Source organism: Salmo salar, chromosome ssa07 (assembly GCF_905237065.1).
Source record: "Salmo salar chromosome ssa07, Ssal_v3.1, whole genome shotgun sequence".
Lineage (NCBI taxonomy): Eukaryota > Metazoa > Chordata > Actinopteri > Salmoniformes > Salmonidae > Salmo > Salmo salar.
In genome coordinates this window covers 54,720,823-54,733,888 of record NC_059448.1, presented here as the reverse complement: position 1 = coordinate 54,733,888, position 13,066 = coordinate 54,720,823, and the positions used below count along the sequence as shown (strand labels likewise).

The window sequence follows — 13,066 nt, the reverse complement described above, 5'->3', positions numbered from 1 at the left end:
TTAACATTTGTTAATATCCACACTTCACTTTTAGTGTTTAACATTTGTTAATATCCACACTTCACTTTAACATTTGTTAATATCCCAACTTCACTTTTAGTGTTTAACATTTGTTAATATCCACACTTCACTTTAACATTTGTTAATATCCCCACTTCACTTTTAGTGTTTAACATTTGTTAATATCCCCACTTCACTTTTAGTATTTAACATTTGTTAATATCCACACTTCACTTTTAGTATTTAACATTTGTTAATATCCACACTTCACTTTAACATTTGTTAATATCCCCACTTCACTTTTAGTGTTTAACATTTGTTAATATCCACACTTCACTTTTAGTATTTAACATTTGTTAATATCCACACTTCACTTTAACATTTGTTAATATCCCCACTTCACTTTTAGTATTTAACATTTGTTAATATCCACACTTCACTTTTAGTATTTAACATTTGTTAATATCCCCACTTCACTTTTAGTGTTTAACATTTGTTAATATCCACACTTCACTTTTAGTATTTAACATTCTCTCTCTCTCTCTCTCCCTCCCTCCCTCCCTCCCTCCCTGGCTCTTTCTAGGTGTCTCCATCTCTCCCCTCTCTCTCTCTCCCCCTCCCTCCCTCCCTCCCTCCCTCCCTGGCTCTTTCTAGTTGTCTCCATCTCTCCCCTCTCTCTCTCTCTCCCTCCCTCCCTCCCTCCCTCCCTCTTTCCCTCTCTCTCTCCATCTCTCTCCCTGGCTCTGTCTCTGCTCGTTCTGGAGGCATGTCTCCGTTTCAGTGCCATTTGATACTGTTTTGATGCCTGTTCTCCCTGCCATTCATCCTGACAATATTGGTCAGTCCCCTTGTTCTTTTGTTTGAGCTTTTAGCTTTTAACATTTGTTAATATCCACACTTCACTTTTAGCATTTGTAAATATCCACACTTCACTTTAACATTTGTTAATATTCCCACTTCACTTTTAGCATTTGTTAATATCCCCACTTCACTTTTAGTGTTTAACATTTGTTAATATCCCCACTTCACTTTTAGTGTTTAACATTTGTTAATATCCACACTTCACTTTTAGTGTTTAACATTTGTTAATATCCACACTTCACTTTAACATTTGTTAACCTCTTATGGCTAGGGGGCAGTATTTTCACGGCTGGATAAAAAACGTACCCGATTTAATCTGGTTACTAATCCTACCCAGTAACTAGAATATGCATATACTTATTATATATGGATCGAAAACACCCTAAAGTTTCTAAAACTGTTTGAATGGTGTCTGTGAGTATAACAGAACTCAAATGGCAGGTCAAAACCTGAGAGATTCCTTTACAGGAAGTGGCCTGTCTGACCATTTCTGGAACTTCTTTGCCATCTCTATCTTTTACTAAGGATCTCTGCTCTAACGTGACACTTCCTACGTCGTCCATAGGCGCTCAGAGCCCGGGAAAAACCTGAATGTCGTCATCCCAGCCCCAGGCTGAAACACATTATCGCCTTTCTCAAGTGGCCGATCAAGGGACTGTGGGCTTAGGCGCGTGACCTGACCGCCCCCGTCTTTGTGATTTTTTCCTCTGTTTGCCGAAAAGGAGATTCCCGGTCGGAATATTATCGCTTTTCTACGAGAAAAATGGCATAAAAATTGATTTTAAACAGCGGTTGACATGCTTCGAAGTACGGTAATGGAATATTTAGAATTTTTTTGTCACAAATTGCGCCATGCGCACGACCCTTCTTTACCATTTAGGATAGTGTCTGGAACGCACAAACAAAACGGCGCTATTCGGATATAACGATGGATTATTTTGGACCAAACCAACATTTGTTATTGAAGTAGCAGTCCTGGGAGTGCATTCTGACGAAGACAACAAAGGTAATGAAACTTTTGTAATAGTAAATCGGAGTTTGATCAGGGCTAAACTTGGTCGGTGTCTAAATGGCTAGCCGTGATGGCTGGGCTATCTACTGAGAATATTGCAAAATGTGCTTTCACCGAAAAGCTATTTTAAAATCGGACATATCGAGTGCATAGAGGAGTTCTGTATCTATAATTCTTAAAATAATTGTTATGTTTTTTGTGAACGTTTATCGTGAGTAATTTAGTAAAACATAATGTCCTAGGGTTGTCATCTGATGAAGATCATCAAAGGTTAGTGCTGCATTTAGCTGTGGTTTTGTTTTTTGTGACATTATATGCTAGCTTGAAAAATGGGTGTCTGATTATTTCTGGCTTGGTACTCTGCTGACATAATCTAATGTTTTGCTTTCGCTGTAAAGCCTTTTTGAAATCGGACAGTGTGGTTAGATAAAGGAGAGTCTTGTCTTTAAAATGCTGTGAAATAGTCATATGTTTGAAAAATTGAAGTTTTTGTATTTTTTGAGGAATTTGTAATTCGCGCCACGCCTATCATTGGATATTGGAGCAGGTGTTCCGCTAGCGGAACGTCTAGATGTAAGAGTTAATATCCCCACTTCACTTTTTGTGTTTAACATTTGTTAATATCCACACTTCACTTTTAGTATTTAACATTTGTTAATATCCACACTTCACTTTTAACATTTGTTAATATCCACACTTCACTTTTAACATTTGTTAATATCCACACTTCATTTTAACATTTGTTAATATCCACACTTCACTTTAACATTTGTTAATATCCACACTTCACTTTTAGTATTTAACATTTGTTAATATCCACACTTCACTTTAACATTTGTTAATATCCCCACTTCACTTTTAGTGTTTAACATTTGTTAATATCCACACTTCACTTTTAGTATTTTACATTTGTTAATATCCACACTTCACTTTTAGTATTTGTTAATATGCCCACTTCACTTTAGTTTAACATTTGTTAATATCCACACTTCACTTTAGTTTAACATTTGTTAATATCCACACTTCACTTTTATACATTTGTTAATATCCACACTTCACTTTTAGTATTTGTTAATATGCCCACTTCACTTTTAGTGTTTAACATTTGTTAATATCCACACTTCACTTTTAGTGTTTAACATTTGTTAATATCCACACTTCACTTTTAGTATTTTACATTTGTTAATATCCACACTTCACTTTTAGTATTTGTTAATATGCCCACTTCACTTTTAGTATTTGTTATTAATAGCCACACTTCACTTTTAGTATTTAACATTTGTTAATATCCACATTTCACTTTTAACATTTGTTAATATCCACACTTCACTTTTAGTATTTAACATTTGTTAATATCCACACTTCACTTTTAGTATTTAACATTTGTTAATATCCACACTTCACTTTTAGTGTTTAACATTTGTTAATATCCACACTTCACTTTAACATTTGTTAATATCCCCACTTCACTTTTAGTGTTTAACATTTGTTAATATCCACACTTCACTTTTAGTATTTAACATTTGTTAATATCCACACTTCACTTTTAGTATTTGTTAATATGCCCACTTCACTTTTAGTATTTGTTATTAATAGCCACACTTCACTTTTAGTATTTAACATTTGTTAATATCCACATTTCACTTTTAACATTTGTTAATATCCACACTTCACTTTTAGTATTTAACATTTGTTAATATCCACACTTCACTTTTAGTATTTAACATTTGTTAATATCCACACTTCACTTTTAACATTTGTTAATATGCCCACTTCACTTTTAGTATTTGTTAATATCCACACTTCACTTTTGACATTTGTTTTTGTTCCTTCCAAACCCATTCTTTTCACATTGACATGGTTGTGGTCTGGTTACAGTTGGGACTGCCAATGCCTTTGGAACTAGTGCCAATTACATGTGTCAATGAACGTCTCTTAATAGTTCCATCCAATTCATCAGATAGATGCTGACAAACTCCTGCTCTGATCCAGCTCGTTAGGGGCCTGTTTGGCCAGGAAATCAACCTGCAGGACTTTGATAGGTTTTAATATCATGATTACATATTTCATGGGTTTCCATGTCCCCCAGGGAGGTTGTAGGTAGAGGTTCCTCTGATGTGAAGACGTGTGTGGTGTTGTAGCATGACACCACAGGCAGACAGAGGGGAAGACAGGAGGGATGGAGGAAGAAAAGTATTTGATGCCCCCCTCGTTCACCTCAGACAACCCCAGAACACATACAGTAGATAAAATGGCCCAATGTTGGGAAAATAAAGCTTTTGTAAATCTGAATATACACTAGTAGCTACGGATGCACACAAATAGTGTTTATTCACATAACAAATGACATATCTGGGAGAGGGGAGCGTGTTCATGGTTTAGATTAGTGAGTTTTTACGTGGGGCTGTCTGCGGCCATTTTGGATTGACATTGTTTTCCATGTCAACAACATGAGCTGAAAAGCGGAGTTCGCGGGGCAATGCAATATCCCGTTATAGTCTGAGCAGCTCCTGCCTGTCCACTCCCATCGGTTACCCAATGACAACAAAGCACGCCGTGGACTCCGGCCTAGCTAGCTTTAGTGATTTATCTTTGTGCATACTAACAGGGGGCTCAGTCAGCGGGAGGCCTCTGCATCACGTCGCTCATTACGAAACATCAGCGGATTACCCAGATCGACTTCCTGAAATCCCTTCATTGGAATAATATAGTGAAATGCATCTATCCCAGGGTCGCCGCGAGGGGCCATCCCACTTGTCTGAGCAAAGTTGACATGTCATTGTCTTCTGCTTGGAGCGGTGGAGGGTTGGGGGAGTGTGTGTGTGTGTGAGTGTAGGTTTATGTGTCTATGTGCGCGTGCACCCGCGCATGCGAGGCAAATCCATTAATTCGCAGTGACGTTGAACGTAGCGACAATCCCCGACCCCCAATCCCGAGGTTAATTAAATCCAAATGAAGCTCGTTAGGCGGACAGAAACACCTGCTTTTTAAAACAACAGTCAAACAAAAACATGTCGGGGAGAGATGTCATTAACATGCTAATGCTAAATCCCCCCAGCTTTATTTGGGAGCTGGGTTTTTTGTCAGTCAACACAATGAGAAGAATCCTACTATTATCCCTGGGTCAATATTGACCACCAACACGAGTGTTAATTGGATCCTGAAACGCCAAGCTAAGTTTCACGTACTCTCGGAGAAGTTCTCCCACAGTTCAAAGAGATAATGAATATCTAATTATATATTTTTTTATTCCAGCTACGTTTATACACGTTGCATGTGCTTGAATCGCTTGGGGGCAGAGATGGTGTTCTAATGTGGGATTCTAAATCATGGAGCATAAAACTCATCAAAAGAGGAAAACCCTCCCTGAGCTTGTTCCTGCTTGTCGTGGAGCACCTGGCAACAGACATCAAGACAGGGGTCTTCATCATGGATGCCCTGAGGGCCAGATTAACTACACAGTTCCTCCCCATGCTGCCCTCCTGCCATACCTTCCTTCAACACCACACAACCCATACACACACACACACACACACACACACACACACACACACACACACACACACACACACACACACACACACACACACACACACACACACACACACACACACACACACACACACACACACACACACACACACACACACACACACACACACACACACACACACACACACACACACACACACACTCCCAAACACGCACACACACACACACACCCTCAAGGCCGGTGTGGTGCCAGGGAGAGAATCCAGGCCTGTTTTGTAGCTCATCAAGCTTCACAGTAAAGATGTCTAATTACAGTGAGTCCTGCTTCAAAGGGAATAGGCCAGTGCCAATACTATTGATAATTCACATGAAATAAGCTGTCATTGGGAATAGGGCTGGGAAAAGGAAATGTTTCATTTTTATTAGATTTGGTGGGTCTGTAATCATCTTCTTGGGAGAGAAGGATAAGCATAGAAAGCCTGAGCCAGATATATCAGATTAAGTATGGTACTGTAGCTGACTACTTTGCTTTACATGATGCAGGATATACAGTAAGTATGATCCTATCATAAATACTGTATGTTTGCTGGTTTATAATGATATGATCACTCACAGCCTGTATTATTCAAGATATTCACAAGTGAACCAATGAGGATGCTACATCCTGAATCTCAATAGCCAATGAGACATCATAATCAACTAACGTATACTCTTGACCCTTGACCTCTGAAATTACCTCTGGCTTCTTGACGCGTCCCTCCTGGAAGGAGCAGGTGCGTGGGTCGTGGGTGCAGTCGTGTCTGTATTTACACCAGTGGCACTGGTAGGGGCTTCTCACACATGACAAACACCTGAGAGAGGAGAAGGAGAGAGTAGAAGGTGAGACGAGTATGAGAGAGGAGAGAGGGGAAGGAGAGAGGAGAAGGAGGAGGTGAGAGGAGTAGGAGAGAGGAGAAGAAGTAGGACAGAGGAGAGAGGAGAAGGAGAGAGGAGGAGAAGAGAGGAGAAGGAGAGAGGAGAGAAAAGAAGGATGAGGAAAGAAGAGTAGGAGAGAGGAGAAGAAATAGGACAGAGGAGAGAGGAGTAGGAGAGAGGGGAGATGAGAGGAGAGTAGGAGAGAGGAGTAGGAGAAGAAATAGGACAGAGGAGAGAGGAGTAGGAGAGAGGGGAGATGAGAGGAGAGAGTAGGAGAGAGGAGTAGGAGAGAGGAGAGAGGAGAAGAAATAGGACAGAGGAGAGAGGAGTAGGAGAGAGGGGAGATGAGAGGAGAGAGTAGGAGAGAGGAGTAGGAGAGAGGAGAGAGGAGAAAGGAATAGGAGAGAGGAGAAGAATAAGGAGAGAGGAGTAGGATAAAGGAGAGAGGAGAGGGTAAAAGGAGAGAGAGCGAGGAACAGGAGAGAGAGAGTGAAGAACAGGAGAGAGCAATAAAGGCAATAAATTCCTAATCATGGCAAACTTCTACAGATAAGCTAATCATAACCCAAACAATGATCAGATGAGTATGTGAAATTCTTTGAGTCAAATAATTCGTATTTCTACACTATGTCACTATGACATTATTTTAATATTCTTTAGTTATGGGTATCAAACATCAATGACATGTTACAGTTTATAATGATATTTTCAACACTTACTTTAAAAAAAATGTAATAAGCCTGTAATTCTGACTGTATCTGAGACTAGACATGTAGACTTACGACTTGTGGACGCTGCAGTTGTAGAACACAAAGCTGGTGTTGGCGAAGACCAGGCCCGTCTCCTTGGACTTGAGGTAGAGCTGAACTATCTGGTGATCACCTGGAGGGAGGGAGGGAGGGAGTTGGACCACTCTAACATATTAGATTACCTGGGATATATTCACTAGCAACCAAACAGAACCAAACAGAAGCAAACGGAACCAAAAAGAAGCACATGGAACATAACGGGTTTGTCGTATAGAAACTCTTGTTTTTGTTGTGAAATGTTTTCTGTTGCAAAACGTTTTTTAACTGTTTGCAAAGGTGTGCACTAATGATTACACCCCAGAGCACCTCAACCAATGGGAGGGGCTGACTGATTTTATGTCTATATCTACTATATCAGAGATGTACTGACTCTAGTATCTCTAGTCTGAATTATATATCTACTATATCAGAGATGTACTGACTCTAGTATCTCTAGTCTGAATTATATATCTACTATATCAGAGATGTACTGACTCTAGTATCTCTAGTCTGAATTATATATCTACTATATCAGATAAGTACTGACTCTAGGATCTCTAGTCTGAATTATATATCTACTATATCAGAGATGTACTGACTAGTATCTCTAGTCTGAATTATATATCTACTATATCAGAGATGTACTGACTCTAGGATCTCTAGTCTGAATTATATATCTACTATATCAGAGATGTACTGACTCTAGTATGTCTAGTCTGAATTATATATCTACTATATCAGAGATGTACTGACTAGTATCTCTAGTCTGAATTATATATCTACTATATCAGAGATGTACTGACTAGTATCTCTAGTCTGAATTATATATCTACTATATCAGAGATGTACTGACTCTAGTATCTCTAGTCTGAATTATATATCTACTATATCAGATAAGTACTGACTAGTATCTCTAGTCTGAATTATATATCTACTATATCAGAGATGTACTGACTCTAGGATCTCTAGTCTGAATTATATATCTACTATATCAGAGAAGTACTGACTAGTATCTCTAGTCTGAATTATATATCTACTATATCAGAGATGTACTGACTAGGATCTCTAGTCTGAATTATATATCTACTATATCAGAGAAGTACTGATCTAGTATCTCTAGTCTGAATTATATATCTACTATATCAGAGATGTACTGACTAGTATCTCTAGTCTGAATTATATATCTACTATATCAGAGATGTACTGACTAGTATCTCTAGTCTGAATTATATATCTACTATATCAGAGATGTACGGACTAGTATCTCTAGTCTGAATTATATATCTACTATATCAGAGATGTACTGACTCTAGTATCTCTAGTCTGACTTATATATCTACTATATCAGATAAGTACTGACTAGTATCTCTAGTCTGAATTATATATCTACTATATCAGAGATGTACTGACTAGTATCTCTTGTCTGAATTATATATCTACTATATCAGATAAGTACTGACTAGTATCTCTAGTCTGAATTATATATCTACTATATCAGAGATGTACGGACTAGTATCTCTAGTCTGAATTATATATCTACTATATCAGAGATGTACTGACTCTAGTATCTCTAGTCTGAATTATATATCTACTATATCAGAGAAGTACTGACTAGTATCTCTAGTCTGAATTATATATCTACTATATCAGAGATGTACTGACTAGTATCTCTAGTCTGAATTATATATCTACTATATCAGAGAAGTACTGACTAGTATCTCTAGTCTGAATTATATATCTACTATATCAGAGATGTACTGACTAGTATCTCTTGTCTGAATTATATATCTACTATATCAGAGATGTACTGACTCTAGGATCTCTAGTCTGAATTATATATCTACTATATCAGAGAAGTACTGACTAGTATCTCTAGTCTGAATTATATATCTACTATATCAGAGATGTACTGACTAGTATCTCTTGTCTGAATTATATATCTACTATATCAGAGATGTACTGACTCTAGGATCTCTAGTCTGAATTATATATCTACTATATCAGAGATGTACTGACTAGTATCTCTAGTCTGAATTATATACCTACTATATCAGAGATGTACTGACTAGTATCTCTAGTCTGAATTAAATATCTACTATATCAGAGAAGTACTGACTAGTATCTCTAGTCTGAATTATATACCTACTATATCAGAGATGTACTGACTAGGATCTCTAGTCTGAATTATATATCTACTATATCAGAGATGTACTGACTCTAGGATCTCTAGGTTAATGGAGGTGTCTACAGGGACAGTCTGTCTGCTCCTGTCCTTCTGCCTGGTTTCCTAATGAAGGACTGTGTGTTAATGGAGGTGTCTACAGAGAGAGTCTGTCTGCTCCTGTCCTTCTGTCTGGTTTCCTAATGAAGGACTGTGTGTTAATGGAGGTGTCTACAGAGAGAGTCTGTCTGCTCCTGTCCTTCTGCCTGGTTTCCTAATGAAGGACTGTGTGTTAATGGAGGTGTCTACAGAGAGAGTCTGTCTGCTCCTGTCCTTCTGTCTGGTTTCCTAATGAAGGACTGTGTGTTAATGGAGGTGTCTACAGAGAGAGTCTGTCTGCTCCTGTCCTTCTGCCTGGTTTCCTAATGAAGGACTGTGTGTTAATGGAGGTGTCTACAGAGAGAGTCTGTCTGCTCCTGTCCTTCTGCCTGGTTTCCTAATGAAGGACTGTGTGTTAATGGAGGTGTCTACAGAGACAGTCTGTCTGCTCCTGTCCTTCTGCCTGGTTTCCTAATGAAGGACTGTGTGTTAATGGAGGTGTCTACAGAGAGAGTCTGTCTGCTCCTGTCCTTCTGCCTGGTTTCCTAATGAAGGACTGTGTGTTAATGGAGGTGTCTACAGAGAGAGTCTGTCTGCTCCTGTCCTTCTGCCTGGTTTCCTAATGAAGGACTGTGTGTTAATGGAGGTGTATACAGAGAGAGTCTGTCTGCTCCTGTCCTTCTGCCTGGTTTCCTAATGAAGGACTGTGTGTTAATGGAGGTGTCTACAGAGAGAGTCTGTCTGCTCCTGTCCTTCTGCCTGGTTTCCTAATGAAGGACTGTGTGTTAATGGAGGTGTCTACAGAGACAGTCTGTCTGCTCCTGTCCTTCTGCCTGGTTTCCTAATGAAGGACTGTGTGTTAATGGAGGTGTCTACAGAGACAGTCTGTCTGCTCCTGTCCTTCTGTCTGGTTTCCTAATGAAGGACTGACTCCATGTTTAATTCAACAGGCCGACACAGACATCTCCTCCCCCAAAGACAGAAAGAGAAAATTGTCGTCTCCCTCCCTCTCTCTGTCACTCTTGTCTTCTTCTATCCTTCTTTGCTGCCTCTCTCTGTCGCTCCGGTCTTCGTCTCTGTTCCCTCTCTTCTCTCTGTCACTCCCGCTCTCTCTCTTTCCCTCTTTCCCTTTGTGTTTCTCCTGTCTTCCTATCCCCCTCTCTCTCTCTCTCTCTCTCTCTCTCTCTCTCTCTCTCTCTAACAAAAGGGGTGAATCGTTCATCAATCATTGTAAAGTGTGGCTGACAATGAATCTGTCCTCATTAGAGCACCTAAATGTTACCTTGATGCCTGCTAGGCTGCTATCACTAGCTCACTACCCCCTCCCTGCAGGGCCCCTCGGCCTCTCTCTCTCTGACACTGCCTGAACAAGATGGCTGAACAAGATGGCTGCCTAATGAGGTACTCCATCCCTATCCCTTAGTATGGCGTTTCCTAAAGGACAAAATACACATAGACGTGTGTGTGTGTGTGTGTGTGTGTGTGTGTGTGTGTGTGTGTGTGTGTGTGTGTGTGTGTGTGTGTGTGTGTGTGTGATTGAGTTCAGAGTTTGGTGTGAAGGTGTGTTTACACCCTTTGTAATAGCCTATGTACACTGTAAGTGCCCCCCCCATACTGTAAGCAGGGGTTTAGTGTGTGTTAGGCCTCAGTGGGTCCCTCAGCCCTGTAATTTCATGGTGGCCTGCTTGCCCCACTCCCTCTCCTCCAATACTTATAGGTGTTATTATTCATGCCATGCTGTACACAATCCCACCGTTGGGCTCTCACCCACCCGAGGCCACTGCCAAAAAGCCAGTCATCTGCTAATTTAGCTAGTGTATGGCTATCCTAGATAGAGTCCCAAATGGCACCCTATTCCCTATGTAGTGCACTACTTTTGACCAGGCTCTGGCCAAAAGCACTACATAGAGAAACGGGTGGCATTTGGGACGCAGGCTCAACATCAACAATGAAAGTGTCCATGTGAATGGCCCTTCTCTCTCTTCTAAGGCCTTTAGTCCTTCCCACCTTTACATTAGGCTAGCAGCTTTCTCTCCAGCTCCTGTTCATTTACCTTGAAGACTGATGTAGAGAAAATTATTTAAAAGCCATTCGCTAAATGCGGTAAACTAATAAACATCTGCAGAGTATTTGTAGGAGGAACAATTCAGGGGGTTTTCTTCTTTTTTTCTCTTTAGCAGCATTAGCGTTATGCCAATGTGAAGCAGCAGCTAGCGTTAGCGCTCCCTTACTACTTTTGAGGAGGCGTTAGCTTAGCCAACGTGAAGCAACAGCTAGCGTTAGCTCTCCCTTACTTCTTTTGAGGAGGCATTAGCGTAGCCAACATGAAGCAGCAGGTAGCGTTAGCACTCCCCTGCTTCTATTGAGGCGCGGCAGCGTCTTCAATATCTCCACATGGAGACGTCTGGGTATTATGAAAGATTACCAGTCCACCAGACAGCCGCCCAGATGTGTGCCGTTTTCAATTATACCTGGGTTAACCAACCACATCTAGGAGGAGAGAAGCGAGGGATGAGAGAGGGACAAGAAAGCTTATCTCGGAGAATGAATGCTGTCAATAGCGTTTTTTGGCAGCGGGATTCATTTTCAACCGCTCCTCCCCATCACTTTGCCTTCGAAATGAGTCCTGGAGAGGTGGAGTGATCTGCCCGCGCTCAGGGCTATTGGGGTCCCACATGTCTCCTGCAGTTCTGACTGCATACCTCCTCGGTGAGAGAGTAAATAAACCCTGACGCTCTGTAATGACGGTTGTTTGGATGACTAAACACGTCCTAGGGCGCTGCTCCGAGGGCTTCCGGGCTACGATGGGTAACAGGGAATGTAACCCCAGGCCACATGAAGACCCAAATGAGACGCAAATCAGTTCCCACATTTAGCAGGTCCCTGGCTTAATGAGTTAGTGTTTTGGCTTCATACTTAAACTAGTTAGTGTTTTGGCTTCATCAGTAACACCTCCATTAGTGTCAATACACTCATGTAACCCACGTAATAAAAAAATTATAATAACATACTCAAAAGAAAAACCGAGCTCTTTGATTGGTCTGTAATCAGTCAGGTATCTTATGCTACAGACCTTTGTCTACGATAATGCGAGGCACCTCCTTCTCGGCAGGCGAGCTGCACCTGATGCGGTTCCCCTCCACCAGACCGTCCATCTCAGCCAGGTCCTCAAAGGTACAGTTGACCCCTGCAGACAACTCTGGGACGTTATGGGCCTCCAGGATCAGCTGTGGAGAGAAGACAGGGGGGGTTACATATGGCATCAGGGGAGAAGAGCGGAGTAGAGGGAGGGGGTGGAACGGTCCTGTGTTGCTCAGTCAGTAGAGCATGGCGCTTTCAATGCCAGGGATGTGGGTTTGATTCCCACGGGGGATCAGTAGGAAAATATATGCACTCACTACTGTAAGTATCTCTGGATAAGAACGTCTGCTAAATGACTCAAATTGCATGAGAATTGGGAGATATTCCATTAGTAGAATTGAGAGATACAGCGATGGGATAGATGAATGTATAGTGTCATCTGATGGTGGAGGGATAGATGAGGGGGAGAGAGGAGGGAAAAGAGGACCGCTGGGGGTAAGGATCCCCTGTAGACATACCATACCGTGATAAAGCCACAACATTAAGGGTTCAGTGAGTAGCAGTTCATCCTACATCACATCACACATCATTATAGGCTCTGGTGTCCCAAATAGCACCCTGATCCCTATGTAGAGCACAACTGTTGATCAGGTGGCC

General features: G+C 40.9%; 1 protein-coding gene across 3 annotated transcripts in view; it reads right to left on the bottom strand.

Annotated features, from left to right (window-relative positions):
* Window positions 1–13,066, bottom strand: part of LOC106609762 (plexin-A4) — a 493,355-nt gene that overhangs the window by 126,167 nt on the left and 354,122 nt on the right. For all 3 annotated transcript variants that reach the window (XM_045722278.1, XM_045722276.1, XM_045722277.1), the window contains exons 7-9: window positions 12,402–12,555; window positions 7,063–7,162; window positions 6,102–6,216 (exon numbers count right to left, since the gene is read on the bottom strand). In XM_045722278.1, the coding sequence (XP_045578234.1) occupies window positions 6,102–6,216; window positions 7,063–7,162; window positions 12,402–12,555 (369 nt within the window). The remainder of the gene's footprint in view (window positions 1–6,101; window positions 6,217–7,062; window positions 7,163–12,401; window positions 12,556–13,066) is intronic.